Raw genomic sequence first — 11,470 nt, forward strand, 5'->3', positions numbered from 1 at the left:
TAGTGTATTCAAATCGAACTCCAGAAATAGGGCACCGCACTGTTTTGATTTTGACGTTTCGTGGCCTTGTTGTTTACAAAATTTCTGTTAGAGCGAAAGAGAAGGAGAGAATTTCATGCAGTGCCCTATAGGGCACTACATGAAATTCTCTCCTTCTCTTTCACTCTCACAGAAATTTTGTAAACAACAAGGACACGAAATGACAAAATCCCATACAAAATAGTGGTTTCGCAGCGCGGCGTCACGAACACTAATGCAAATCTACTGGTTGAAAATATGCCCATTTGATTTTGCCGGGAACAGCTGATTTTTGTTTACTATTTTCAACCAGTAACTCAGGTAGTGTTCGTGTAATGCAACGTGTACGTACACGCAACACCACTAAAAGCAGAAACCACTATTAAAACAGTGCAGTGCCCTATAAGGCAATCCATGAGACAGATGCGATCAGCTGATTTTTTTTGTTTACCATGTATTTTTGACATCCGATGATCGGGGTGACAGTTGAACACAAAGGAATTTGTTAAGCACCGACGACATTTGACGAAACTTTGTTAAGTAGTACTCACACTGTGTTTACATTTTTGGATGTCACCCCCATCGCGAAAAGTCGGATTGCCTTATATCAGTCATATTTTTTTTTTGTAACGCCCAATACTACTAGAACCGCGTGCGTTCTCGCGCTGCGCGACTGTTTTCAAAACAAAATTTTGCCAGTTCAGGTTCTACATCGCACTGCATTTAAAATAGGAAAAAAATGTCGTTTCTGAAGTTGTTTAAGCAATTTGTTGTAACCGGTTTCAACAGAAAGGTGTTGTTCTTAACTGAAACAACCTGTTGGTCATACGAGATCCAGCCAGAGATTCTGCCGTTGGAGAAGTGTCGCCCGAAAAAATACTTCGACGCCGACAGTGATAGTGATGAAAATTCCGCTCAACAACAGCAGCAGCCCCTGAAGCAAGCCACCAACGGGAGCACCACAGCAGACAAAGTCCAAATTGTGGCTCTGGAAGTGCACAAAGAAAAATCACTGCTAGCGGTGGCCACCAGTGACAAATCGTTGTACCTGTTCGAAATTCTGGCTGATGGCGAAGGGTCCACAGAGGGAATGCTTAAGTTGCTTTCTCGGAGGATGGTGTCGCGGACATCCAGCTGTATGAAGTTCGTTACGGGTGGGAAGTTCCTGGTAGTTTGCGATAAGGGTGGCGATTGCTATCGCTACGATTGTGAAGGCGATGATTGCAAGAAACCAGGTCGTTGGCTGTTGGGACACATGAGCCAGGTGCTGGATGTGCTTGTGTCTGCTGATGAAAGGTGAGTTCTGACTCAAAGCAAACAACGACAGCATCTCAGTATTTTTGTTATTTTCAGATTCATCATCACTAGCGATCGTGACGAGAAGATTCGCGTGACAAACCATCCGGATTGTCACACTATCGAAACGTTTTGCCTCGGCCATGGGGAGTTTGTATCGCAATTGGAATTCGTGACGACCACGGATGGTAAATCCTGCCTCCTGTCCCTCTCGGGAGATAAGACTTTACGACTGTGGGACTTCGCTACTGGGAAGGAGCTAGCTCGGGAAGATTTAGAGCGACCGGGAAACCGTATGGTGACTAAACAGTTGAACGACGGTTCTGTACTTGTTGCCGTTCTGTTCTATGAACCGACTGAGATAGCCGTCTTGAAGATAAACGACGTTGAAAACTTAACATGCAAAATAACACAAACTTTTAAAACTGACCAACAAGAAGTTTTTTCGAGTTTTGCCTTTGACGAGCAGAACAATTTGGTAGCATTGACTATTGATAAAGCAACCGAAAAGGTTTCATTGAATTTGTATGAATTCGAACAGGAAAATTGTAAATTTAGCAAGCAAAGTTCTAATTCTTTGTTGGAAACGTTTTCCACTAATACCGCAAATGATAGAATTGGCTACGTAGATTTAGTTTCATTTCTATTCAAGAAGAAATTCGATAATATAAAAGATTATCAGGAACGTAAAAGAAGGCGAATTGAGGAAGGTGGTAAATAAGTAGACCCATTAATGAGGTCTATTTAAATTTGCATTAATATATTTTTTGAGGGTATAAGAGTATGTATTACATATGAATAATATATATGTATAGTAAAAAAAAACTAAGACATTTTAAATGCTTAAGGATATCACATTTAAATGGGTCTCCAGTTAGCCTAGTGGTTAAGGCTATAGATCGCCAATCCGGCGAAGGTGGGTTTGATTCCCGTTCCGGTTGGGAAAATTTTCTCGATTCTCTGGGCATATTGTATTACTGTACCGTGACTGTACCTAATTCCGTTCACTTAAAGCGATGAACTAAGTCTAATAGCTGTAGAAAATACATGTTCTGCATTTAGTGGCTCTAATTGTGCAACGCTGTTTCATTATGTCTCTATATTGCTAGAAAAATATAATCAAGGTTGCAAGCACTCCACTTATTTTGAAAATGGCCGCTATTTAAAACAAATTGTTGTTCCTTATTCCAATCAGTATGATCCTAATTCCGTTCACTTGTGTTCCTAATTCCGGTCACTCCAAGTAATTATCAAGTTGACAAAATAATCATATTATCATAGGTTATTATAGTTATATTTATATTTTACATGTCGAAATACATTTATTTACTTATCAAATCATGTTAGTTCTATCAAAATTTGAAGTAATAACATTGGATTGTTTTAATGCTGTTGCGTTTTTGAGAGCTTTATGGGAAAACTGCAAAATTCCACCAGATTGAAAAAGTGTCGAATGTCGCGTCAAAGTAGGGTCAAATTTTATCGAATGTTGGACTAATGTTGGGCCCACATCGCATAACTGTTGGGTCTATGTTGGGTTTGGAGAACAAAATAAAAACAGGTCAATGATAGGTTTATGTCGGGTTTGACGTTATCTATAAATCTTTAAACCTACGACACCACAATTTACGCTTGCTAGCTGGGGTTACCAATCAATGATATGAACCAAACATCAATCGTCAGGGAGGCTTGACTGATGCTGGAGTTGATTGGTGGAACAAATGCAAAACTAATGTACGTGCGACCGAGGGAATTGAAAGTTTTACCATTCCCACTTAAAAAAAATGTCGGATGTGGGTTGTAAGTAGGAAAAATAAAATAATTCCCCCAACAGATTATGTTGATAGGTGTGTAAAAAAAGGTAAACATCATCAGTTCGGTAGTTGCGCTACCGAAACAAAGATGGGTAACAGTATGTTTTGTTTTGCCCTTGAAAGCCAATTGTACTGCAGATTTTTTCATAGTTTCCTTTGCATTTATTATGTGATTGGAATTAGGAGCAAGTGCAACCTGTAGTATCCTAATTCCGGTCATGTGCCTTTTTCATTTCTAGCATCAAAAGTCTTCTTCGAAAAGTTGATTTAATGTTAAATTTATAAAAATATGCCCTTTATTGTTCTGCTTTGGTGCTTTTTTGATTGATTTTGTTAGTATTTCAATGAAAATACATTAATTGTATAAATTGATGCAATTCACAGGTCGCAAAAGACAAAAAAGTAATATGGCGGTCGATTTTATAATTAATGGCATATAATGTATTTTCACAATAATACACAAGAAACCCTCTAACTTTTTGATTATATTCTGGCGTGGACATAATTATTGGAAATTACAAAAATCAATTTGCTAAAGATTTGCGACAATTTCGGGTAATACTCGATGTTTAGATTCTGTGAACGGAATTAGGAGCTGATTGGAATTAGGCGCGGTCACGGTACTTGCCTCACAAAATACAAATTCATGCATTGGCAGGCAAAGAAAGCCCATCAATTAATAACTGTGGAAGTGCTCAAAGAACACTTAGTTGAAGCGAGGTAAGCCCAGTATAGAGACGTAGAGACATAAAGAAGAAGGGATGCAACTTCTTGGGAAGAGTGAAACCTTTTGACAGCAGCTCACTGTTTCTGCAGCTTCAAAACTGCAAGGAATTCAAGATTTATTCACCGATATTACAATGAATTAGCATAATCTTACATTTTAGTAACATTACAAATCTCCCAAGATGCGATTCTCCTAAACTGAATCCTTACGATCGCGCAAGATCCTCAACTCCCTTCTGGGTTCTATTCCATTTATTATCAATCATGCTGCAAAGGGGTCTGGTACGTTTGAAATAAGGCCGTTTGGCATAAGGACATTTGGCATAAGGGCGTTTGACATAAAGGACGTTTGGCATAAAGAATATGTGGAATATGTTTTCCCTCTGGAGAAAATTTAAAGAACAGCCTTCAAGGGAAAGAAGGCAAATTTGTTAGTGGTGCATTATATTGGATCTCTTATTTTCGAAACAACATTTTGCTTCCATGAATTTGATTTTTTTTTTCGGAAGGTGAATGTCCCTTTTTTTGTATATAGACTGTTCTTTATCGATACAAGCAATTTAGATTCAGGTAATGGTTCTTTCCAGCAAATCATCCTTATCTGCATATTATATCCAGAAAAATTATTGCATTATAATGTATTTTCCTTCTTTAGAAAACTTTTCCTTCTTTTACGTTAAGTATGTAGTTCATTTTTTACTGAAATAATTTTATGCCAAACGTCCTTTATGCCAAATGTCATTTATGCCAAGTGTCCTTTATGCCAAACATCCTTATGCCAAATGGCATTATGCCAAACGGCCTTATGCCAAATGGCATTATTCCAAACGGCCTTATGCCAAACGTACCAGACCCACCGACGGGAGCGGGACATTTGGCATAAAGTCATTTGGCATAAGGTCGTTTGGCATAAGGTCACTTGGCATAAAGACATTTGGCATAACGGTCATTTGGCATAATGGACATTTGGCATAACCGAAATGCACCCTTCTTTATTATGCCAAGTGTCCATTATGCCAAATGACCGTTATGCCAAGTGACCAAACAGCCTTATGCCAAATAACTTTATGCCAAATGACACAGACCCGCTACCGACACTACACAGCTGCTGTCAGCCAGAGTTGCTCTCTGTCACTATCAATGGTAGCCACATCGCTGATTTTGATAGGCTGACTGCGATCCAAGTCAGCGTATGCTCCGTTTGTTGGATATGGCCGTAGATCGATTAAGGTAAAACACGTATGATTGGTTTAAGGTTCAGATAACGAATGAATATTTTATTAATTGCTGTCATAGATTATAAAAGTCATGGCTTGCTTGTTCCTAGCTCGTCGCTATCTCCCACACTCCTCCTCGACGGCAGGACACCTGCAGCCTCTCGGAACAGTTTCAGCTTCACGGCTTGAAGTGGCTTGGTCAGCGTCCGCCACCATTTCTCCCGTCGGGCAGTACCGAAGTTCGATTTCGCCGTTCTGCTGCAACTCCCGGACATAGTGATATTTTGTTTCGATGTGTTTCGATCGTCGTCCCACGGAAGGTGAACTTGATTGTTTGATACATCCTTGGTTGTCTTCAAACACGATCACCGGACTTGGAATCTCCACGGAAAAATCTTCAAATATGCGTTGAACCCACCGGAACTCTTGGCAGCATTCAGTTAGTGCGACATATTCGGCCTCTGTACTACTCAAAGTCACACACGTTTGCTTTCTGGCACTCCAACTGATTGATCCTCCGGCAAACCGAAACAGGAATCCAGAGGTTGATTTTCTGTCGCTTGAATCGCCAGCCCAGTCAGCGTCAACGTCACACTTAGAAAAAATGACGGATTACGGTAAAATTTTACCGTAATCTCAACAGCTGAACGTACGGTAAAAAGTTCGGTGATTTTTCAAACCACCGAACGTACTGCGAATCTCAGCAAAATGCATCTGTGAAAATTACCGGAGCGTTCGGTACTTTTCACAAATTTACCGTAAAAATCGCAGAACGTTCGGTATGTTTGTTTACAAATGAATTCTCAATATCACTGAACGTACGGTAAATTTTACAAATTTACGGCGATTTTATGCGAGCACAAAAAAAAAACAATATTTTCATTTAAAACGTCGATGATGGGATTGAATACATGACCTTCTGATCAGGAACCACACTTGCTGCCACTGTACAAGAGAGTCTTGGTTGGAGATGATGCGCAAATTCTAATAGAACTGATGTTCGAAGCTGCCGGCGTGGCTGTCAAACGCACTTTACAGTAGTACGGTAAAATAGTCCCATCACCGATCTGTTCGGTAACATATTCACAGGTCTCCTGTAAATTATCTGATTTCACCGGTGCTTCGGTGATTTCTTAGATTCCACCGATTTTCTCCTGCAATTTCATCGATTTCGCCGTAATACTGTAGTTTGCTTGTTTACAGACCAGTTTCGGTGATTTTTTTCACCGAATACTGTAATTTATTCTAAGTGTGTAGATGTGCAACGGAGAGTCATCCACACCCAGCACCAGCTCGTAGTCCATCGTCTCCTTGAGATACCGTAGTACTCTTTTGGCTTCAATCCAGTCGGCTTGAGAAGGGTTGCTTGTTTTTCTTCCCAGAATAGACACGCTTACAGCAATATCCGGGCGAGTGTTGACGGCAACATACAACAACCCACCGATCAGACTTGCGTACTGATGGTTGTTCGGCAAGTTGTCTGACTCCTCCTCCTTTGTTTGGATGTGGCCGGGGCTCAGGGGAATTTTGGATGATTTTGCATCTTGCATTCCAAAACGTTGAAGTAGCTTGTTAATGTATGTTTTTTGCTTCAGGGATACTCCTTGGTTTGTTCGTTGAACTTCGATGCCGAGAAAATGGCGAATGTCTCCCAAGGACGTAACTTCAAAGTTTTGATTCAGTGTTTGAATTATTTCTTCGTACTCCGCTTCTTCCTCACAGGCCACCACGAGATCATCCACGTATACAACCAGGTAGGCGATCTTTCCACCGTTGTTCCGGATGTACAAACACGAGTCGTTCTTTGATTGTACAAATCCCATTTTCTTGACGACGGTATCGAAGGTTTTGTTCCACACACGGGCGGCTTGTTTCAATCCATACAGACTTCGTCGTAGGTGACACACAAGACTCGGATCGACCTCTGATCCTGGTGGCGGCCGCATGAAAATATTTTCCTCCAATTTTCCATGCAGGTAGGCTGTCTTCACATCCGCATGCTTGATGATCATACCCTTCTGACTTGCGACAGACAGCAATACCCGGAAGGTCATCTGCTTCACAACTGGCGCAAAAACTTCATCGTAGTCGGTGCCGTATTTTTGCGTAAATCCTTGCGCTACTAAACGTGCTTTGTAGCGAACAACGTTGCCATGCTCATCTTCTTTCCGCTTGAAAATCCACTTCGATCCTATTGCCTTCCTCCCGGGTGGTAACGTGGTCATCTCCCAGGTGCAATTCTTGTTGAGTGACTTCATCTCCTCCTCAATTGCGGCTTTCCACAGGGCGCTTTCTGGTCCACTAATAGCTTCATCGTAAGTTCTCGGTTCAGGAATAAACTTCTTTGCCATGTTGATGGTTTCACTGTACCTTACTGGCGGCAGTCCTCGTGTAATTCGCTCCGAACGTCGTATTGGCATCACTACCTCTTCAGACGATGATGTTAGCGTCTCCTCGCCGGATTCGTACTCCGATTCGCTTTCAATCTCGTCTGCTGCAACGGCTGGCACCGCCTCAGGATCACTCTCGAAAATAATCGTCGACTCGATTTCAACTACGTGGGGATTCTTCGGGTGTTGCTTGACGGCCTTCTCATTCTCCAAAAAACGTGCATCTCGACTGAAGGTAATCTTGTCGCTCGCTGGATCGATGAAACGGTACGCCTTGTGATGGTCCGAGTAACCCACAAACGTCATCTTCGTTGCCTTCGGTTCCAGTTTTGTACGGTTCTGCGCTGGGATGTGCACGTACGCTTGACAACCAAAAACGTGCAGGTGGTTAACGTCGGGTTTTTGTCCATGCCATATTTCTTGAGGAGTCATCTTGACGGATCTGCTGGGCAACAGGTTCTGCAAATACGTTGCAGTATTGACCGCCTCGGCCCAATAGCGGTAGCTCATTCCAGCGTCCAGTAACATGCATCTTGCCATTTCAACCAGGGTTCGATTTTTCCGCTCTGCAACGCCATTTTGCTGTGGCGTGTAGACGGTGGTGTATTGCGGTGTTATTCCCTTCTCTTGGTAGAATCTTCCCAGCTGCTTCGCTTTATATTCTCCTCCTTGATCCGAACGGATGGCAGTCGGATATCGTCCAAAACAGGTGTGCACCATCTCTGCATACTCCTGGATTTTCTCCACTGCTTCGGATTTGCGCTTCAGGAAATAGACTACAGTATAGCGGCTGAAGTCATCTATCATCACCATGAAATATCTCGCTCCTCCTGGGGTTACTGTATTCATCGGTCCGCAGATATCGATGTGCACCAAGTCGGCTATCTTCGTGGATTGTGGTCTAGTGTGGTGCGGAAAAGGCAATCGGGCCATCTTACCTGCCAGGCAACACTCGCAATCTTCCTGGATGGAGCAGTCTTGAATGAGCAGGCCAGTCGTGAGCCCCTCGCGAACCATGCGCTGAATTGCTTCCACATCACGATGTCCAAGTCTTCGGTGCCAGTTATGCAAACAATTCTTCGGATGTTGTTCCGCAACCGCCATCGCATTGCCCTTCGAAACTTGCAGGTTGTAAAGGCCGCCTCGTCTGGCAGCCACCGCAGCTACAAAGTTGTTGTGCTCGATAGAACATTCCTTGGCAGTGAATCTGACCTCCGCACCCTTGTCGGCCAGTTGACCAACCGATATCAAATTCGCGTCGAGTTCTGGAACATGAAGCACGTCCGACAATGTGATAACCGTTTCCTTACCGTTTTTGTTTCGGCAGCGCAGTTTTCCTGTTCCTCTTGCGGCTACTTCAGCTACTCGACCATCAGCTAGTGTTACGGACATGTTTGATACGGGTTTGATGTCTTCGAAAAAATCTTCATCGCTACACATGTGGCTGGATGCCCCGGAGTCTACGATCCATTCCTTCATCACCGGGCGCTCCCGAACTGTGGGTGGGACAATCGAAGAAGCAGCAACAAATGCAAAATCGGCCGGATCGTTCTCCTTAACGGCTCTAGCTCTTTGTTTGGACATCGGTGGTTTCGGTTTGAACTTTCGCTTTTCATCCGTCTTCTGATTCAGCAAACGACACTCTCTTTTCACGTGACCGGGTTTCTGGCAGTGATGGCAGATGATACTCTTGGGTCCAACTTCGGCACGCAGCATGGTTTCCGCGCGACCCGATTTGTCACTTCGCTTCAGACATTCATCCAGTAACTTATGCTTGATTACGTCCATCGTCAGTTCGTCCTCCGGGCGGCTCTCCAAAGCCGTGGTTAGCGCTTCAAATGATGATGGAAGGCTTCTCAGAACCAACACTACTGTCAGGGTTGCCCCGAGCTCCAATCCCGCGTTCGTCAGCCTCTGGAACATGTCTTCCATTTCATGAAGGTGGTTCTCCATATCGTCCCCATCGGTGTACGTCAGGTTGCAGATTTTCTTGAGGATCGATACCTTGGTGGTGAGCGACGTCTTCTGGTAATGGTTCTTGAGCGTGTCCCAGATCTCTTGGCTGAATTGCACTTCCGGATCAACGATTGCTGCATGATCCCAACGAATAACGAGATTGTTCCCTGGGTCTTGGCATCTCCATTCTTCCAGGCTGCGGTGACGGGAACCGGCGGAGCAGTCGTGGCAAACTTCCAAAGCTCTTCCCGCATCAGCAAACTCTTGACCTGGAAACTCCAATTTTCATAATTATCACTTCCTAGCCTCTCGATTCCAAATTTGTCCATCTTGATAGCTTCCGGCAAATCCAATTGCGGCGGACTCTTCACAGGACTTGAAACTCGACTTCAATATTCTCCAAATTCACAGCTGGCCCATAACCTGTTGGATATGGCCGTAGATCGATTAAGGTAAAACACGTATGATTGGTTTAAGGTTCAGATAACGAATGAATATTTTATTAATTGCTGTCATAGATTATAAAAGTCATGGCTTGCTTGTTCCTAGCTCGTCGCTATCTCCCACACCGTTGAGTCACCGTCACTTTTCTTTGCCAATCACAACTGGACTGATTGCGATGGCGGGTAGATATCACTGATAGGTTATCTTAAAAATTCGTTTAAAAATCAAAAGCACTTAAAGTGATGAAATTTGAATATGTGGTACAGAATAACAAGTTTTGTATGTTGGTCACTAAACATTTTGAGCTTTGGCTAAAACCGCTAAAATATCCGTTCAACCTCAACTGACTGTCCATAACGAGGTCCATAATCACACCTAGGTTGCGAATGGAGGTATATCGAAAGAAAAAAAAACTGCTCTAGATAAGTTATAGCAGATCTAAAAGATGTAAAATAAAGCAACTATCAACCTAAAGCACTTTGTCGAAGACTTCAACTCTCTAGGATGTAAGTTCTAGTGTTCTGGAGAGACATGAAAAAAGAAAAAAAAATGTCTAGAGCAGGTACAGCCAATACCTATAGATCAAAATCGAAGGCTTGTAAATGTGGTTTCAATAAATCCAAGACACTCCTTCAAAAACTCCAAGGGTTCGTTCAAATATTACGTAACGCTAATGGGGGAGGGAGGGGGGCTAGCGCTGTGTTACGCTTCATACAAAATTTCAAAATATCCCATACAAAAGTTGTTACGTGGGGGAGGGAGGTCTAAAATTGACAAATTTTGTGTTACGTAATATTTGAATGAACCCCAACCCTTCAGGATGCACATCTAAATACATTATCATATCAAAAGATACAACAACAACAGTCGGGGCCCGTGGCGCAGTGGTCCAGACGTTCGCTTCATAAGCGGATGGTCATGAGTTCGATCCCAGCCCCGGCACTTGCAATTTTTCGTCAGTTGCTCTCCCCCCGAGAGCGGCTGACACCTTGACCCTCTTCGGAGCACATAGGCGGCGTCCACAAATTACGTAACGCTCTAGGGGGAGGGGGGGAGTATGGCCGAGCGTTACGGCCCATACAAAAGTTTTAGGATTTTCATACAAAAAAGCGTTACGGAGGGGGGGTCAAAAATTGCCGAATTTAGCGTTACGAATGCAACTTTGCTGAAGACCCTAACCCTCCTTACTCACGTTTTTCTGGAGGAAAAATGAGCATCCCTATTATACACTAAAAGTAGAAAAGTTGGGTAAAAGAAAAAAAATGAACACGACTGAGAACGAACTGCTCAAAGTAAAAGTTCCCACTTTTTTTCTGATCACGGTATTAAGTAAGTGACCATGTACGGAAAGACGTTAAACTCCCGACGGAACCCGGAGAAGAGGAAAAAACCGCGTTTTACACTTGAAAATATAACTTTTTTTATTTGATCAACTTTTTTGTTCTTCTTTACATGTGTCGATTTGGATTTGGAATGAATTGAAAGGAAAATCTTGTGAAATCGTGTTTTTCGCTGATGACAGTTGGGCGCAAGGTGGTTGCGCAAAGAGGTGTGTAGTGTTGTGGGAGCGTCGCACCGGAACATCCTCCCCGCCTTGAGGCCACGTGCC

At 43.0% G+C, this 11,470-nt stretch overlaps 1 protein-coding gene across 1 annotated transcript; it reads left to right on the forward strand.

Moving 5' to 3' along the window:
- Window positions 1-659: 659 nt before the first annotated feature.
- LOC109412098 (tRNA (guanine-N(7)-)-methyltransferase non-catalytic subunit wuho) lies at window positions 660-2,172 on the forward strand. Its single transcript, XM_029877850.2, has 2 exons — window positions 660-1,314; window positions 1,372-2,172. Exons 1-2 carry the CDS (start codon window positions 758-760, stop codon window positions 2,033-2,035), a joined length of 1,221 nt encoding a protein of 406 aa, XP_029733710.1. The 5' UTR covers window positions 660-757; the 3' UTR covers window positions 2,036-2,172.
- The last annotated feature ends 9,298 nt before the right edge of the window (window positions 2,173-11,470 follow it).

Source organism: Aedes albopictus, chromosome 1 (genome assembly GCF_035046485.1).
Source record: "Aedes albopictus strain Foshan chromosome 1, AalbF5, whole genome shotgun sequence".
Taxonomy (NCBI): Eukaryota; Metazoa; Arthropoda; class Insecta; order Diptera; family Culicidae; genus Aedes; species Aedes albopictus.